The sequence below is a fragment of the Pollicipes pollicipes genome, unplaced genomic scaffold (assembly GCF_011947565.3).
Source record: "Pollicipes pollicipes isolate AB1234 unplaced genomic scaffold, Ppol_2.1 Scaffold_4881;HRSCAF=5763_pilon_pilon_pilon, whole genome shotgun sequence".
Classification (NCBI taxonomy): domain Eukaryota; kingdom Metazoa; phylum Arthropoda; class Thecostraca; order Pollicipedomorpha; family Pollicipedidae; genus Pollicipes; species Pollicipes pollicipes.
In genome coordinates, this window is record NW_023596576.1 from 7,994,974 (window position 1) to 8,014,243 (window position 19,270).

The 19,270-nt window shown below is 49.9% G+C and overlaps 1 protein-coding gene across 8 annotated transcripts in view; it reads left to right on the forward strand.

The window, feature by feature from the left end:
- LOC119100711 (neuronal acetylcholine receptor subunit alpha-7) overlaps window positions 1-19,270 on the forward strand; it is a 65,938-nt gene that overhangs the window by 22,153 nt on the left and 24,515 nt on the right. For 4 of the 8 annotated variants that reach the window (XM_037223790.1, XM_037223795.1, XM_037223793.1 and 1 more), the window contains exons 3-6: window positions 832-876; window positions 10,450-10,559; window positions 11,723-11,903; window positions 17,746-17,818. In XM_037223790.1, coding sequence (XP_037079685.1) covers window positions 832-876; window positions 10,450-10,559; window positions 11,723-11,903; window positions 17,746-17,818 — 409 coding nt within the window. Of the gene's footprint in view, window positions 1-831; window positions 877-2,110; window positions 2,156-10,449; window positions 10,560-11,722; window positions 11,904-17,745; window positions 17,819-19,270 lie in introns of all 8 variants that reach the window. The other 4 variants (XM_037223791.1, XM_037223794.1, XM_037223792.1 and 1 more) reach the window with 1 other exon arrangement.

The following is a 19,270-nucleotide window of genomic DNA, read 5'->3' on the forward strand; positions in this document are numbered from 1 at the left end:
CAAAGATGCCAGATGAGATATCACGGTTTACTGGTATGGTTTATCACAGCCATGTGGGGTTCACACATGAAATGCGCCTCCTAAGTGTTTCCGGCGTTCTCCAGTGAGGTTCTCCACCGTGCGAAGTGCAATCATGCGGTAGCTCTTTCTGCAGCAATCAAACCTGTTCAGCTTATGCACCCATGTGTCTTTGATCACTTGAAACACTAACAGATCAAATAAATTCAAAATTTCCATCTCGCGCTGCGAGCAATGCGTTCTCGCGTGGTGAATGGTAGCATTCAATCATCTGGAACATCTGTGTGATGGCTCGCCTAACTCTTTTGACGCAGTCACGAGCAGCTCTCGCTTCGAAACGGCCCCAAACTCCGGCCTCCGCGTCATGCATGCCAAGTGGCGACCATGTCACGCCGCCGCGCCGTCAGCAGGATTTCCTGCTCTGTCGCGCTGGTCGCAACGACCCCGGACGCCAAGCGGTCGTGCTAACTGGATTACGGACCACGTTAATGTACGCCTGGCGTGACGGCCGGCTGGAGCTCGAGCCCACCGCCGCGCCCTGGTCGAGGGCGCTCGGTCCCGGCCGCCGCCGTGAAAGGGCGCTCTGGTGAAGGGCCGGCCCAACGGACGGGCACGTGCCGGCCGTAAAATGGAGGAACGCCGCTCCAGTGGCGGCGAAAGTGGCGCGTCGCCCGCCGGCTGGTGTTTCTTGAGTGGCAGTGCGATGGCTGATTAACCGGATCGGTGTGCACGTTCGTCGGAAAGCTGACTTCCCCGGAATATGTTGATGGCAGTGTCCTTGTTTCGAGTATAACCCGTGTTTCTTTTTCATAGGACGAAAAGAATCAGATTCTAACGTCCAATAATTGGTTGAACTTGGTAAGTGCGTTCTGTAACATCGAGCGCCACGTGCATGACTGCTAGCAGGCGCGACTGGTTGTTGGTTTGTCACAGAATACGCCGATCCCGTCTCAAGTGGCCGTGCGGAGAACGAAGCGAATGACATTTGCACGTTTCTCGTCCACCTCTGCCGCCCAGCGACGCGGCGTATTCCGTGAACGGCCGCAGAATGTGCCGACACATGCGCGCTGACGCTGGATGAAGTTGATGGTCCACCCTCACAGCCAGACGCTGCCAGGAATTCGGAGTGTCCGGCATTTGTGATAGCGAGGGAGCAGTCTCTGCATTCGGGCTCAGCTCATCCAGCGGCGTGGCATGCGTCGGCGGGGCTTTCCGTCGCTACGCACTGCGCGCAAGAGAGGCGACGGGCGGAGGCGGCGTCCCTTCTTACCCCGGGTCAGCACCCACAGACCTTCCACTTTCCGGTAACTGCTCAGCAGTGGACACAGTTCCAGAAAGGACTGCAATCGTCGCACTGCGCTGCAGTGTGGTTCAGGAGCTCCGCACAGCTCTCCTGATCGTTGAGCGGAGTCGGTCGATGACCCGTCTCGAAATCGCTGCGTAAACGATCGCTAACCAAATCATCCGCCATACTTTGGGAAGATATAACGGCCGTTATCGCCACTCGCAGAGCGTATTTGACAAACGAATAGCGATCCCGAGCTAAAGCTTTGCCTTTCCATTGGGCTGGAAATTCGTTGACTGCGGCGCAGTTTGGAATAGTGGCTTTTCAACACGGTTAGCGCGTCAAACGAAGGCACTGAAGTGTTGCCCGTCATTCGTTTCGACTTGAGCTGACCTTTGCGGGTTTCTGATTCGTCACAGCTCATATGATGCTTAAGATGAAAGGCAATATTGCTGGTGCTGATTTAAGCGAGCTGTGGCACGTATCTTGGCACGCAAACCATTTAACATAAGATTATGACCCGACGATGCATCGTAACAAACCGCCTTTCGGGACCTTTAATCGTGGAACCTGAATCGATCCTCGAACAAAGTAGGCATGCTATGCGCCTACCGATATGTCCGGTATGTACCGGTATGTACCGGTATGTATATGCATCGTCATTGCTCCCATCTCAGTTATCCGGCACCTATGGCTCAAGTCCACTCTGCATGACACGCCGCCTGCCTGTCGCCTCTGCTGTGCTGGTTGTGTGTAGCACAGCATCTCTCGAGCTGCCTCGTTGTTAACAAACGTTTTCTGTTCAAGGATGAAAAGAACCAGCTTCTTATAAGTAACACTTGGTTAAATCTGGTAAGTTAAATAACACTTCTAACCGTGATCAAAAACGTGATTGAAGTGCCCCGCAGCAGCCAGATGAGCAAATTGGACATCGCAAAGATTCTCGTCTTCTCAGGTTTGACTGACAGACGGTGTAATGACTTGATCGAGTTTTGCACAGAGCCCTGACGAATGGAGCAATTATCGCCCATAAAACGAGCAACGCTGCAGAACTTCCATCACGTTTCTGATAAATTTGAATGAGCTTTATGAAGCAGATAAACAAATCGCTGCTCTAAACCCATCTGTAACTCATTTAAGCGCCTTGCAATGTGTGAACAGAACAAATAATGGATGCGAATATTTTATACATGTTGTCTAAGTGAGCAGAACATTTTTTGACGCTTTTATCGATGAAAGAAACCGGCGTGTTATCTAAAGAAATTCCATCAACCCTATGTTTTCCTCTTAACGGCTGTACATCGAATGGTCACTACTAGCTGTGAATAGACTGGTTTCGTGTGACGATATCTTTACCTTTGGAGGTCGGGTGCTTCTCGTCTCAGTTTGGTGAAATGTACTGTTTAGTTTTCTGGAAAAGAGACCCAGTCTCTAAGTGGTAGGGCTAACAACGCTAAGATCAGTGACATCGGGTGAGAGGTAGTGAGTAGCGTTTACGTGAGATAGTGAATTATTTACGATACAAATTGTTAGGATACAAAACATACGAACAAACTATTACGATACAAAAATTATATACGAAGTGTTAACGTGAATTATTTGCGATACAAAACCTAGGCTGAGTGCGCCTAGCTTGAAATGCAGTTTTTTTCCATTCAGGCGAACCAACCCAGCCAGGCTGTTATGTTTTCTCCAAGATTGCATCCTTGCACAGCTGATTATGCTATCACGCAGGTTTCAGCAAGCGTGATTCAACAAAATGCGTGCTGCATACAGTTCGATGAGGCTTCATCATCCTCCAATGTCGCCATTTGAACGAAGTGGGGCTTTCCCATTCGAATCACATGAAAAGCATGACATTGTTAACTGCGGGCAAACTGCACAACCGGGTTGGTACCGGGCCCAGGCATCGACGGCCCGGTGCCACGGCGACGGGAAACCAATCAACTGGGAGGCAGGAGAAAACACTCAGTCGTACTAACAAGTACAACATGCATTGCGGAATCCATTGGAACATGCGTCACGAGTGAAGCAGCAGGCCAAGCACGTCCCCTCAAAAATTTATCAAATTAAGGAGGTCGGTCTGACCCGGTAATCACGCTTCCTAGAAGCATAATATTTGCAAGCGCAGATCGTAACTCCATGCAGTTAGCAGTGATAAGAGACACTGTTTTTCAGAAACATACCGCGCAAGCTGTACAGGATTTGTGTGTCATCTGATTGGTCAGACAAGCTTTTCACGCCAGGCTGAGATCTGAACGTAGCATAACCTTTCTTATTCGATTGACGCAAGAACCCAAAGTTCGCTAGTTTACACTGCAGTAGTAAAAACCGGCCTAAATATAGAAGACTCGCGTCACAGACACAGGGTACCTACACGTTGCTGCAGAAGAACAAAACATAATTCAATGGGCAAAAGCATGGGCCGACGTGTGCCACCTGTCCCCCTGTTCAAGCGCATGCCATGGGTCGCCCCGTTTTCGAGTACTTCAGCCAATGATGCTTCAGCCACTGATGTCAGATCTCGGAAACCGCAGTAGGTGAAGGCGTAACATCACCAGCGCGGTGCAGGTGAATATATCACTCACTGTGATCCCGGCGTGATCCGACCATTGGCTCCCTAGTGATGCGGGAGGCGGCCAATGTTGCCTCCTTCAAAAGCGATCATAATTCAACTTGCTGTGAGCTATAACGGGTGAGTCTGGGCAATGGTATCTGCACAGGCGCACACTTCGGTTATTCGCAAGCAATATCCACCCAGAATGGGTTTTGTTTTTCGATGTTTTTGCACGGTCACCCAAAGCAAACACGTTGACAATACATTGATAAAGTCGTCATATTCCGTTCACTACTTGTTGCCAAGCGCGGTTTAGCAGATGACCTAACATCTTTAAAAAATATGATCTGTAAATCAGGAGGGCAACGCTAAGTCTGTGAACATGATGCTTTATGCAACAAGCTCTAATCTAAAACCAGACAGATTGGCCCATGATAGCTGCACTGGAGTGTAGTTTCATTTGCTGAGCTCTGTATTTACTCAGAGTGCTATTGTTGTTGGTGGCTGTTTGGTTACGACTACCAACAACGTAAGCCTTGGCAGATTTGTGTATTCCGTCGCTTTTTTTGTCAACCCTGGTTTAGCACTTTTACATACAATTTCAAATAATTCAGTTCATGAACCAATGCGCAAAGCTAAATCAGTAAACTCTGCCTTCTAATCTCTCGTGGAAAATGATATTTCTTCCGTAAGCTTCTGCTTCTGCAGGCTCCCAAAGATGTCAAGGTACATTGGCTCGAGGTCTGGCGCCATCAAGATAGTAATCATTTATGACTCAGAACCATTACCACATCGTCCTTCCTAGGCGTTGTAAATCGTGCTCCTATAATCTTATAATCATTTGTCATTGGGCTGTGCATTTCCATTCCATAACAGCCAACGCTATTATGTTTGCGTTTATCTGCTGTTAGTGCTCTCCGTGACTGGTTTTTGGCGGTCATCAGGAAATAATCTAAAGAAAGGCAGCCACCAACACGCAGCGCGTGTACATCTCACGTCATTTACACCGGTCGGATCGCGATATTACTCGATAATATCTCAATAGACTCAATGAGACGCCGCTCTAAATGTCAGAACAGTGCACTAGCAGTCTCCCAACCGAGATTCAAGACACTAAACCCACCTGACCTGATCTGATTTAGGTGCTTTGATCCCGCACGGGAGCCATCCCAGCCGTCTCAGCCCACCCCCCGCCGGGCGCTTACTCCCGATGCGACCCAGGGACACCGGGGCCGCTATCGCCACGTGCCCGGTGCACCCGGCTGCCAGGTCGGAGGTCAGCATGGGGTCAGCTTTATCGAGGCAGACTGCCGTCGACGACGCCGGCGGTCAGCGCCGCGACACGGCACGGCGCCCGGCTGGGGACGGCCACGATGGCTCGGGACGACCGCAATGGCCGTTTTATGGCCGATGCCGATGGAGAGAGATGGCCGGCGCTAGGCGACATTACGTCCTCTCTCGGCCCGTGTATCACGAGGAGCGCGCCGACGGCAGCTCCAGCGCCGGCGGCAGCTCCTGCACCGGTGACAGCCCAGCGCTGACGGTGACCCAGCACCGGCGGCAGCCCCAGCGCCGGCGGCAGTTTAGCACCGGCGGGAGCTCCAGCGCCGGCGGCAGTTCACCGCCGGCGGCAGCTCCAGCGCCGGCGGCGGCTCAGCACCGGCGGCAGTTCCAGCGCTGACGACAGCTCTAGCACTGGAGGCAGCTCTAGCGCCGGCGGCAGCTCACCACCGGCGGCAGTTCCAGCGCCGGCGGCAGCTCAGCACCGGCAGCAGCTCCAGCGCCAACGACAGCTCTAGCACTGGAGGCAGCTCCAGCGCCGGCGGCAGCTCAGCACCAGGGGCAGCTCGAGCGCCGGCCGCGCGGATCAAAACGTCAGGAAACGGCTGCGAATGCCCAGCCATGCACTGCACTTGTACTGTTCTCTCTCTCTCTCTCTCTCTCTCTCCCTCTCTCTCTCTCTCTCTCTCTCTCTTCTCTCTTCTCTCTCTTCTCTCTCTCTTCTTCTCTCTCTCTCTCTCTCTCTCTCTCTCTCTTTCTCTCTTCTCTCTTTTCTTCTCTCTCTCTCTCTCTCTCTTCTCTCTCTCTCTCTCTCTCTCTCTCTCTCTCTCTCTTCTCTCCTCTCTCTCTCTCTCTCTATCTCTCTCTCTCTCTCTCTCTCTCTCTCTCCTCTCTCTCTCTCTCTCTCTCTCTCTCTCTCTCTCTCTCTCTCTCTCTCTCTCTCTCTCTCTCTCTCTCTCTCTCTCTCTCTCTCTCTCTCTCTCTCTCTCTCTCTCTCTCTCTCTCTCTCTCTCCTCTCTCTCTCTCTCTCTCTCTCTCTCTCTCTCTCCTCTCTCTCTCTCTCTCTCTCTCTCTCTCTCTCTCTCTCTCTCTCTCTCTCTCTCTCTCTCTCCTCTCTCTCTCTCTCTCTCTCTCTCTCTCTCTCTCTCTCTCTCTCTCTCTCTCTCTCTCTCTCTCTCTCTCTCTCTCTCTCTCTCTCTCTCTCTCTCTCTCTCTCTCTCTCTCTCTCTCTCTCTCTCTCTCTCTCTCTCTCTCTCTCTCTCCTCTCTCTCTTCTCTCTCTCTCCTCTCTCTCTCTCTCTCTCTCTCTCTCTCTCTCTCTCTCTCTCTCTCTCTCCTCTCTCTCTCTCTCTCTCTCTCTCTCCTCTCTCTCTCTCTCTCTCTCTCTCTCTCTCTCTCTCTCTCTCTCTCTCTCTCTCCTCTGAGCTTGCGTGGGCAAGAAGCGAAGTGGTTCTCGGACCTTGCCTGCGAGCTCAGTGATGATGGACAGTGATTTTGAGATGATGCGCCCAGCGGTACATATTTTGCTTGTGCACGATATTGATATTTTAAATGGCTCGGAACTCCAGTGAGCTACTTTTACAGAAAGGGCACTTTTTGAATAGCGCTTTATTCAGCCGTAAGGCAAATGTTTTCTGCTGCCATCGGCCTTACATTCTGATGTCCGGAAACGCAGCATAACTCTCATTCAATTTGTCTTAGCTAAGAACGTTCCGCTATATGTTTAAAAAATTGTTACGGCGTGCATCGTCACTCCTATGGTGTGCAGCTACCACGGTCGTCCCGCCACAGGGGTTTTGTCGTTCCGGCCTCAGATTGTTATCAAACTGGAAAATCTCCTCTTCTGCGGCTCATCTTGGCAAAGCCGTGGGTATCAGCGGGCGTTTGGTCTCTAGAGCGCTGCGGAGTTGTTTTTCACCCTAAGACTTGCAGGCCATCGGAAAATGGATCGGACTGGCAAAGTAGCCGTTCAAGGAAATGTATCAAGGAGAGTCCTGACCGTTTATAAAACTTTTGAAATCGGGTAGCTCGGATGATGTTCTGTTTCTCGGTCAACGAGGCGCAAAGCGCGCTGCCATTTGCATAATTGTGTCGTTATTGAAAACCGACTGCTGAAAGATGATAACAGCGGCTTATGTGCCTTCTTCTCTCACTTTGTCGATGGCGAGCTAATCGTATCTGAGTGCTTTGTTGCAGCTGCGAGATAAATGACGTTCACATTGGTGCTAACAGTCGCTATTGGACCAGCGATTATTGCCGATAAAATGTGTACGAACATCTCGGCGAAGTTAATGTAGCACTGATCTTTGTAACGTGTTTGAACTGATCCTGTAACTGATCTCTGTAACTGCGCATGAGGCAGATCGGTATCAGTCTATACATTTTGGTACATGCGTAAGGATAGTTTGTGGTTTTTGTTGCTACTGTTTAGTTCGTTCGTGTTCAACATGTCATAAATGGGCCAAAGCTAGCCTGGATACAGCAATGAACATCTGCCTAAATGCAGGTTACGGACATTTTGAAAGTAGTGAATAAATAGATAATCATGAGTTTATTTAAACAAATGTATGGTCATCTCATTCGACCTTTATTGAAAACAGTTTCATTTCATGCGCTCGTTATGCGGCCCGTTCATTCGAAGAAAAGCACTGGACCCCACTGCGAAGCCTGGGTCTCTGGCTGTCACGAATAACTTGCCTGATGCAGCGTCTAAACCGTGCGATAACCCAGTCCAGTTGCTAGTCCTCGGATAGCTCGGCTTCTGTCGACCTTGTCACATGCCAAACAACAGAATCTAGCCTATCGCCGCACCTGAAACTGAGAATAAGCGCCGTTGTACGGCTCTCGTTGAGGTCCTGACCGCAAGCGGCCTGTGAATGTGGGCTGTAGCTTACGGCCTTTACCAATTGGGTACACGCAAAGATGACGACGTAGAACGGGTGCTGGATTAGACTGAGTGTCGTTTTCTGGAAAGCTACTGGTTTGAACACGGGTGCAGATCTGGGGTACTGGGTTAGACTAAAAGTCGTTTTCTGGAAAGCTACTGGTTCGCATACTTCTCACATTTCACATATTTGTACTTCTCACATCTATCCGGCGGGAAAAATATCATTGGACTCCCCGTTCAAAATTATCGAAGTAATGCTTTTTATTTGATGTGATCTTCCAACTGATGTGTTCTATAATATTTGTCATACACAAACTAGTCGAAATGCTTGTGAAGTAAATTTTACGAGACCTTAGAACGCTCTATTATACGAATATGCATACAGGGCCGTTATCACGCGAATTCAGCTAAACATTTTACCACGGCTTTGATTTCTCTCTTATGGCGTTTAGCATAGTAATTATTTTTAATGGCGCTTTGGCTTTGGGAAATAGACGAATTGCATGGTCTGCAGTGACGTACTGGCTCGAACTGCAAGCAATGCGCTTCTGGGTACCAATAAATGCGCCTTTGTCGCCTGCTGTGCCAATCATAAATGTTCACTTGCACTGACGGCATTCATGCTAGTGGAGGTGCCACTTACAAGCTAGCGGGCCCGCGACGTGCGGGTTAACACAGCCCAAAAGCGATGCCTCTTGTCCGTAACAGCTGACGACAGCCCTCGGCAGATTCTGCCGTCGTCAGCTGTCGCAGAACAGGGCTTACTCTGGAGCTACGCAGGAAGAGAAGGGGAAGTGCTGTAACAATACGTTAATAGCGTGATATGGATTCAAAATATTATATTTTGATGGTGCTACAGTTGCAGTAACCACTGAGTTTAAATCGCATTAGATGTGAATCTTATCAGATGTAGCTGGCCCTACGGTTTCACCACAGTATGTTTTGGAAATATGTTCCAAAGGCTGAACGATCTCTTTAAGATATTGGGCCCGACTTTGCAAAGGCAATTTCAACATGGGAGGCCTTTTTTACCTTTCGGCAGAAGCCCGCAATGTGCAATGGCCGGCGAGCTAATGGACGTCAGTGATTTTTTTTAAGGACAAAAGGTGGCAGCATGTTTGCTATGCCAGAAGTATCGTTCCATGATGCGTCATTATCGTCGGGATCAGTTAATGCTTGTTCTAATTCTTCTTTGTTTTTGTTTTTTTAACAAACGCGACGCACGTCGTCACGCGCCCTTTGGTGGACTGATGACGAATGTAGTAGCTATATGGGCGCCAATGAGCCATGGCACAACCTTGGGGCAATACACGGATAGACATCCATGAATGCAGGAAACCCATTCTGCGTACTTATAGATTTGTAGCACGCCACTCCAACTGGTTGTTCCATCGTCTGTGTCAATTTCGGGTTGAAATAAACTTAGTTTTGATTGGTTTTAAATTACGGTACCATATAAGCTGCATTAAAAACGTGTCAAAAAGGTGGCATATTTTGTTGAGCCCTGTTTACGCCGCAGCTGATTGCGTAGAGATGTGCACATTTAACGGCAGGGTGAAACGACTAAGGAAGATATCCATCTGAACCAGCGAGTTTTCGAGGACATGTTCTCACCGTATTCACACAAACACGCATGGGAATGCCTGATGTTTTACAGCTGAAACGTTTTCGGTAAAAGGGTAATTGTGCAAATGCAGTAGAAACATGAGCAAAGTGATCTTTTTGCAAACGGCAGAGCGACGGGGATTTTCAACAGCATATTTGCACCCTATAACCCACGGAATGCCAGCTAAATAAGCGTATGGGGATTTCCCAGTTCATGAAAAGCAAAGTTCTAAATATTGATGATGCTTGAAAACTGAAGGCAAATTCCAAATAATGCTCCTTAAATACCCACATGTGGTGTGCTTAACTGTGAAAAGCAACAGCAAGCCGTCCATTATTTGTTCTGTTGACAATGGCATTTAGTTAATTGTTGTAAACTGCGCACTGAACACAAGCTGGAGTTTTGTACATATGTATCGCTGCCTTGTCAATTCCGAATGCCTGATAACATACGCCTCCATGGGCGGCGTTCGCCAGTATCATGTGCATGATTAGTGTCTACAACGTGGATGCTTTTGCTTGTTTTATTTGTTGGCTCTTCCGTAATCTGTCCGAAATGTTCTAACCTTATGTGACAATACCTTACAGCATCACTGAGAGTGTTATTTTGACCCTGTGTTATTCTCTTTTACTGGTATAATTTATCTCAATTACCAATTATTCTCGCTCGTTTTCTTATCTGTGACTCCGATCTAAAACACTAATTTACCCTTACAAGTGTTGGTGTGACCTCAACGTGAGGGAAGTTTGGAATTTTATCGCAGGAAGGCCCGCTGTGTCTTCTCTATTGCCCCTGCTATGACCCCATGATCGTCAGGAATGGATGGACTACAACCTACAATGGGATCCAGAGGACCACGGCGGTGTGCATGACCTCCATATCCACCCCAAGTATTTATGGAAGCCAGACGTTCTAATGTATAACAGGTGAGTTCCCATCGCAGTCTTAGTGATGGAATATGATAGGCATGAATAACTGCGTTTGCCAAGCGAATACACACCGGCGGTCTTGTACAATCTGTAAGGTAATCGTCAATTTTTCGGCCAGCTTATCAAACTACTCACTCCATTTCTGTTACCATTGTAATTACACGTAACATTGCACACACAGTTGTGATGCTGAACTCTCATCTGGACCGACACTGCATAATCATTGCTTAGCAACATACGCAGAACGTCGCTACCTTTCCGTCTCATGCATGTAGTTGCATTCAGTTGGCAGCATATCACTCCATGCGCTGCAATGTTTCCTCAAAAATTTCAGTGTTTACATGGACAACACACTTTACTGTTACCCTCATCATGACAATGCTTCTGTACATTCCCTCCCGGCACTGTAAATCGAAGAAAAGGTGCAAAAGTTGTCATTTTCCGTTCATTGACATTTCTTAGCCTTAAAAGCTGCTTTTAAAAAAGACAGCCTTTTCCTCTTTAGAGCCAAATTCTAGAACAATAGGGTGAAAGGCCATCATTTTGAAGACAAAATCTTATTAAGACCGATGAATCTCTTTAAGCGGTATTTAAGGCAGATTTGAAAGAACTTGTTATTTGTTCTTTACCTCTACCATCATCCAAACAACCGTCTAATTAATGTTTTCATTCTGCTCTAGAATCCGATTAGCAGCTGCACTGGGACGTTGCGTTTTGTCCATTTGTCCATTTGTCCATGTTTTGTCCATATCCATCACACGACCCGTTTTTGAACCGATCCACCTGCCGCCGACGTTGTGGCGCTGGTTCTTGCAAGCGGATCGCATGCCACGGATCGCATGTCAACTATTCCAACGCTGCGTCTTATCTGCGGGAAAAGGCAGTTTTGCGCGTTAGACAACCGTGCTCGCCAGCTGATATGATATCCCTGCCTTTTAGTGAAATGGCCGATGGCAAATCGGATTAGCATGGCATGTCCGCGCAAAGCGTGTGGCATTTGTGTCTGTGGCACATGAAAATAACACGCTGCCTTTAACCGCTAATTACGCCGTGCGCTACAGCTGTGCTGCGCACAAGTTATTTTATTTTTGCCGCTAAAGCGTTTTTCCCAGATCAAATTCTGATGCCAGCACACGGGTAACTCTCGTTCTCATTTTCAGTGCTGATGAGAAGTTCGATGGCACATATCCCACGAACGTCGTGGTGGACCACAACGGCAGCTGCCTGTTTGTACCTCCTGGGATATTCAAGTCCACCTGCAAAATAGACATAACGTGGTTCCCGTTCGACGAGCAGCGCTGCGACATGAAGTTCGGCTCCTGGACGTACGACGGCTGGCAGGTCAGTGGCAGCGCCGCCTGCGGTCGCAGGGCAGGCTGCCCCACCCCGCCGTGGCGCAGGAGAACGCGGTGTTTGTTTGGCGGCGACTCTGGTCTTTGTGGAGAAGCTTCATCCTGCAGAGCTGCCGGTTACCAAATGGGACTAACGATCGGCAGGTGGACTGCTGGTCGTCTGTCGTACCTGCCGGTCATCAGGCAGATTCGCTGGTCGTCTGTTGTACCTGCCGGTCATCAGCCAGATTCGCTGGTCGTCTGTCGTACCTGCCGGTCATCAGGCAGATTCGCTGGTCGTCTGTCGTACCTGCCGGTCATCAGGCAGATTCGCTGGTCGTCTGTCGTACCTGCCGGTCATCAGGCAGATTCGCTGGTCGTCTGTCGTACCTGCCGGTCATCAGGAAGATTCGCTGGTCGTCTGTCGTACCTGCCGGTCATCAGGCAGATTCGCTGGTAATCTGTCATACCTGCCGATCGTCAGGTGGACTGCCGTCTTCTGTCGCACCTGCCGATCATCAGGCATATTCGCCGGTCGTCTGTCGCACCTGCCGATCATCAGGCATATTTGCCGGTCCTCTGTCGCACCTGCCGTTCATCAGGCATATTCGTTGGTCGTCTGTCGCACCTGCCGATCATCAGGCATATTTGCCGGTCGTTTGTCACACCTGCCGATCATCAGGCATATTTGCCGGTCGTCTGTCCTACCTGCCGATCATGAAGCAGATTCGCTGATCATTTGTCGCACCTGCCAATTGTGCAGATGCGCCGGCTTAAGGCGGGCGGCCTGGCAGTTGCTGCCAGACTCCGACGCCTGCAGGGCCACGACACTGCCATGTCCGACCGTAACCCAGTTATGGTGAGACCCGCGATTGCCGCGGTGAGCTGTGAGTCTTGTCGCTGAGCAGGGCGTGGTCGGCAGTCTCGTTTGGATGAGATGGGCAGTCGGGTCAAAGACGACCCGCGTGACAGTCTCCTGCCCAACAGCTAGATAGGCGAGGTGTCTGTCACAGGTAGACTGGATATCAACTCTTAGACTGGCTAGGCTAGGAAGACGGGATACGGCTCAATGGAAAGTAGCCTAAAGTTAAGTCATAAATACATCCTTTAGAAGAGTATGTAAGCTAACTTTCTTTATTGCAAGCCAACTGAAATTAAATTCAGGCAAGCCGCTGGCGTCCTAGGCCATCCCGTCCAATCTGCACTAGCCAGCCCCTGTCCAGTCCTCATCTGATTCCAGCCCTCGTTCAGTCCTCACCAGACTCCGGCCCCCGTCTAGTCTTCTTCAAAGCGCGACCCTGTCCAGTTCTCACAAGACTCTGGCCCCCGTCCAGTCTTCCCCAGACTCCAGTCCCCGTCCACTTCTCATCAGACACCGTCCAAACTCCACTAGAGCCCGGCAGCGTCCATTACAGTCCACCATAGCCGGGTCCGTCCGTACGACCCTCATCGGACGCCAGTTCCCTTCCATGTCGACTCTAGAATGGCCTACTTGGCTGTCGACTCCCTCAACAAGTGGGTACCGCCTCACGCTTGGCGGGAGTGGAGCACGGTGGACAGAACGCGGTGGCCGCCGGACGGTGACCGGAGTCTGGTGAGGACTGGACGGGGACCAGGGTCTTGTGAGGACTGGACGGGGACCAGGGTCTTGTGAGGACCGGACGGGGACCGGGGTCTGGTGAGGACTGGACGGGGACCAGGGTCTTGTGAGGACCGGACGGGGACCGGGGTCTTGTGAGGACTGGACGGGGACCGGGGTCTGGTGAGGACTGGACGGGGACCGGGATCTGGTGAGGACTGGACGGGGACCAGGGTCTTGTGAGGACCGGACGGGGACCGGAGTCTTGTGAGGACTGGACGGGGACCGGGGTCTGGTGAGGACTGGACGGGGACCGGGATCTTGTGAGGACTGGACGGGGACCGGGGTCTTGTGAGGACTGGACGGGGACCGGGGTCTTGTGAGGACTGGACGGGGACCGGGGTCTTGTGAGGACTGGACGGGGACCGGGGTCTTGTGAGGACTGGACGGGGACCGGGGTCTGGTGAGGACTGGACGGGGGCCGGGGTCTGTTGAGGACTGGACGAGGCCGGAGTGTGGACAAAATTCATCATTCCAATACTGAAATGCATGCTTTGGTACAAAGAAAGGCCTGGTACTGGCCGGGTAAACTTACACCACAAGTGAACATTTAAATACTTCCAACGGATGTCTGGGGAAGGATGCCCCATTTAAACAAAGTTTGCAGTTTTTTGTTATTCTTTTTAGTCAGTAGTCCTTGTTTCCTGCTGCTGTTTGTAGAAGGAACTTGCATATTTCGCCTTGCTGCACTGGGTAACAACGACTTTGAAACGAACATGCTCGATGAAGGGGAATTTAAGGCTCGCAAAGGAGTGACACTCTTATCTGGTAGCCAGAGTTGGTCTAGATTAGCCCTACCGATGTCGATACCGCAAAAAATTGACAGCTTGTCATCGAGGGTGAATTTGATTCAGTCAGTAAACTAGCTTTAGTCTGATTTTTGTCGCTCCTTAACTTATAACGTGCAATTAGTTGCATGCATGCAGTATAACAGCACTCACCAACAAATCCCTGAAACATTGATGAGGTAATTATCCATAGCATAAGCGATGTTGTCGTCAGAAGCCTATTACCATGTTTAAAACTCAACATTAGCCGATAGCGCATTTATTGAAAGGGTCAATAGATAGAGCACGTTGTTTGGCCATTGTGAGGCGACGAATGATTTATCATCGGTTGTTTCCAGAATGTTTTTTGCTTTAAATTACCCCAAACATCTCTGGCGTCTGCACTTATGTGTGATATATGGAGCTATTTGTATCCTGGCGGCCGTGGTAAAACACGGCGTCCTGTAATAGTACTTTCTGCGGTAAGCTTTCTCATATAATGGCTGTTTGATTAAAATAGACTGCTAGACAGAATGGAAAACAGCCTTATTGTGTATTCATCGTGCTTGCAAAATCATTCATTCCTGGAATTTACGACAATTATGCAAGTTAAGACAGTAGTACTAGCCTTATTCCTAGGAGAAAAACCAGAAGAATGAAGATATAGCTGGGTTGATATTTCGGCAACATGCCCTTATCGAAACAATAGCAGAAGTGAAGATCATTATCATCCGCTGACACTTCATCACAATGTGCTTCACCTCTGCTATTGTCTCGATAAAGGCATGTTGCCGACTTTTCCACCCAACTATATCCTCGTCCTCCTGGTTTTTCTTCCGAGGAATAAGGCTAATATTACTGCCTTAGCTATGTGAATATTTTCGACATTTAGGCATTCAAAATTTTTGCGGATTAAATGTTTCCTCAAATTTGGCGCAACTTTGCATCCAATATTAAACAACTTCGAAATGGATCTAAGGGTAACGGCAAAATGCGCCCATCACTAGCATAGTTGTTAAAGGATTGAAACGAGGGATCGTAGAAAATAAATGTTTGCTGTGGGTGGCCCCGCGAGTTCACCTTGGTAACTTTGGGGACGTCAACGGCTACAGCTCACACGACGCTGGCACCCAGTAACGCCCACAGACCTACAGCCACGCTGCGGCGCTACCGTGCCCATCCGATCGGCCCACGCGCTGCGCTGGGGGGGGGGGGGGGTCTGTATCTCAGCCGAGTGACGTCAGCGGGTGGCTTCCTCAGACCGGCGCCGCGGCGTCACCACCCGGCCCGGATGGCCGCGGGCCCGCCGTCGCCGACATCGGGACGGAACTTTTGCAATGCGCCCGCGACCGCGGCGCGGTCGGCACACAGCGATCAATACCGGGGCCGGCTGGCAGCGGCCGCGCGCGCGACAGGCGGCCGTATTGTTCCCACGCCTCCGTCAGCACGCCATCGAAACGGCTCTGATTTGAGTCGCGGTGACGGCACGGACGCGAGAGCGGACAAGGCGCGACGATGCCAGGCGGTACGCGGGCGGAAGCCTCCTCCAGCGCCCCAGTCCAGAGACCGACCACTGAAGGGAGGCCGGAGGTCTGAAGGGGGCCGGGCGCGCAGCGGGTGGAACAAAGAGACGCAGGCTGCGGCGGTGGAGCGATGAGTCAATTTGCGATCGTCGCGCTCTTTGCGGGTAGAAGGGTCCCGTTTGTCGTGAAGGATAATGCGCCCTCTTGTGTTCCGCGAATCCGCTAAGAACCAAATCGTTGTAGATTTCCACCGATCGATGGCAAGCCAGCAGAGGTTCGAGAAGCCATGATTATGCAGCTTTGTGTGAGCTGACCGGCGTCCGCACTGTCCCCTGCCCGCTCACGCTCCAGTCGATCTCATGCAGCCGTAATCCCATCTGACGGCCGAGCTAATGGGCTTGCGTTTCAGCAGCGCGCTGAAGACGACGCAATGCAGGTGGAGTGCGCGGCTGCAGTTTCAGATCCCGCCTGGCCTTTCAGACGTCGTCCGTCACTTAGCTGGGAGGCGCGGCGTCCGAGCCGGCCGGCGCACTCTCGCCCGACCGCGCCACCGCCCGCCGCCATTCCAGCCGCCGTCCTGGACTCACGTCGACGTTAAATGTCTATTTCTTTGCGTCGACGCCGACGGAACGGTCTGGTAATGCGGCGCTGTAGCTCGTGCGGCGTCCAGCCGGACGACCGCCCCAGCTCAACGGTAGCGTCCTGCGGCGCCTGCACGGTGGTATGGGAGGGGGGCTTTTTGTGAGCTCGATCAGCCGCCGCCGTCGGTTAGGAGGTGAAGGACGCTAGGGCTCGACCCGCATCTCGTGTGGAGGCGCCGACGAGCGTGTGGGCTCGCTGGGTCAATAGAATTGGACGAGACGCGAATAATATTCGTGTTGAAAAGCAGTTGTTTATTTCGTCCTGGCCGAGTTGAATTTTGATGTTTTAGTGACCCGCAGGCTGCCACAGCCTTTGTCCATGTCTTATGTTGCATGTGTATCGCAGACATCGCTGGCAATGTTAGGTAGTTGATTTGTTGGAAATGTTTTGGACAACACAGCTCATGATATTCTTCACTGTAGCAATTCTCGAATTACCCAGTGAAGGTCACATACTAGGCAATCAAGTCCCACAGGAGCCTCCCAAAAACTGAACAATATCGTGAAAGTTATCATCCTGACCAGATAGGGGACATGTTATTCCAACGAAGCTTTTAAAAAATAATCAAATGCTCAGCCGGGGATTGTAAGGAAGATCGCTGATCAGAGTACTTGTACGTTGTTAGGAAGTCATGACATATTCGATAACGAAGAGATTCAAGACTCCGTTTGCGAAATTACCGGACGTGATTTACGTCAACGTAAAGCAAACCAACGACCGGCTTAACCCTTATTACCCACACTGTTATCGCCTCTCTATGGTTCCCACCGTCCGTGTTTGTTGTGTCAGCTGCCCGAAAGACGGGGCTAACAATGTTAGCCATCAGTCATGTTTTCGCGTGGGCCGTGTTGCCCACTGGCGTCTGTGGCGGCCGCTTCACATTTTCGCTGTTCCTGCTGTATAGGTCGCCTGTTACGAACACCGGCGACGATAAATCACCACGGGCTCGCCTTTGCCGCATGCAATAATTGCCCCGGCCTGCAATTGGCAGCCCTTACAACAACCCTAACTCTCGTTTCCATGAATAATGCAGCATTTGCATGGTGTGTGACATAACATGAGACGCTGCAGAGTAAATATGCGTTATGATCTTGGATGAGGGCATGGAGCCCGAAATCCGCCGAGTTATCGAAGTGATTGGTGACTCTCGTGTCTACGTAATAACTCGCACACTGTAGGAAGTTTTCGTGGAACGGTTTGCATTTGTGTTGTTTGCAAGTGTGTCGTCACCTTGCGATAAGTCGCCTTAGATATCAATTCAACGTGATTTTCCTTTTTCAGCTGGACCTAGTTCTGAAAGAAAAAGAAGGCGACACATCAACGTTTATCAGCAACGGCGAGTGGGATCTCCTAGGTAAGACCAGAGCACGGCGCTTCAGCAAAAACAAAAACAAACGTAATTGTCGGGTGAATTCCTAATTAGAGATATGTTTGCATTTTCGAGCCTCTGGGTCCAGCCACGGCTGTCCACGGGTGTGAGCAATGCTATTTGATTTCGCACACTGTTTCCTGCCACCCACAAGGCATGCGTTAGAAATAAAGAACATATTGCTAAAATTCCTGTATCGCTTCGTCCTGACTCTCTCGATAATACAAACTCACGTACTTGACGTCGAGCTACGACTCTACTGCGCTCACTGATCTTTATCAGTTCAACGCTCAAAATAAGCCTCACTTCTTAAGTGGATGCCGATGAGCTCGATTTAGCCTGAATGGCTCATTTTCATGTGTTTTTGAATACTGATTGCTAAAATCAGTGCTGGTAGCATATTTGAAGGGAAGTTATTTGTTCCATTGCATCGCCCAGTTAGCTTAAGACAATAAAGAGCTTTGCCATTAACACCCACATTCTGGTGTTTGAACTTCCACAACTGCTGTCTAAGGAAGATATTTACCAAGTCTACATTGAAATCAAGGTCCGCTTGCGTGTCGTGAATGCCCATATGCGTACCCATGTGCTAAGCCCCTTGCATAGGCCACAAATGCAATTCCAAATGGCCACAGTCCGCCAGATGTCTGCTAAAACACGCATAAGGATAGAAAACAGCCATGGATAATATCAGAAAATATGAACGTTGTCTTATTTCCGCAACTTTTTGGGAATATCAGAAGCGCACCCTGATTTCAATCTTTCTGGACTCCAGAGAGTCCTCCCAAAGATCATCGTAAAACCTGCTCGATCGTCAGACACCAGAGATCATTCTTTTAAGAACAATGTAGGCAAAATCGAAACCGAGTCAAGAAACGACGCCATCAAAAAGTAAACACCGAGTGCATTGAGTCGTAACAACACGTCATTTGAGACGATTCGCGTCGAGGGACTGTGCCAAAGTTGTAAAAAGAGAAGATATTTGACAGCAGATAAAAACGCCACCCACCCACAGCTTTTCACAGTTTGATTGGTGCCGGGTTGTACATTTTGTATGTTCTTCCTGATCTATTGTGGTGAGAACATTTTTTACATACATGCGTTACCGTGCACATGACTGCATCTGGATATGTAGACGTAGTGATTGCCAATGCAACACAATGCCAGTCATGGCATAACCATCAGGAGGCAGGCTATGCATAACTTTATCAACATGTGGCCGCTCCAATTTTGCATGTACAATACAATTTACCGCCTCCTCAAACTTAGATATGCACACATGTCAATACAATGGAAATGGTTCTAAATACGAAGGGAAATAATACTGTGCCAGCAGAGCCATCTCAAGGCAATGCGCTTGCTTCTGAATTTATTGCAAGATAGTGCGATTGTGAGTTGAAAAGCTGCGCCTGGTGTTAACTGAATCCCAAACAATAA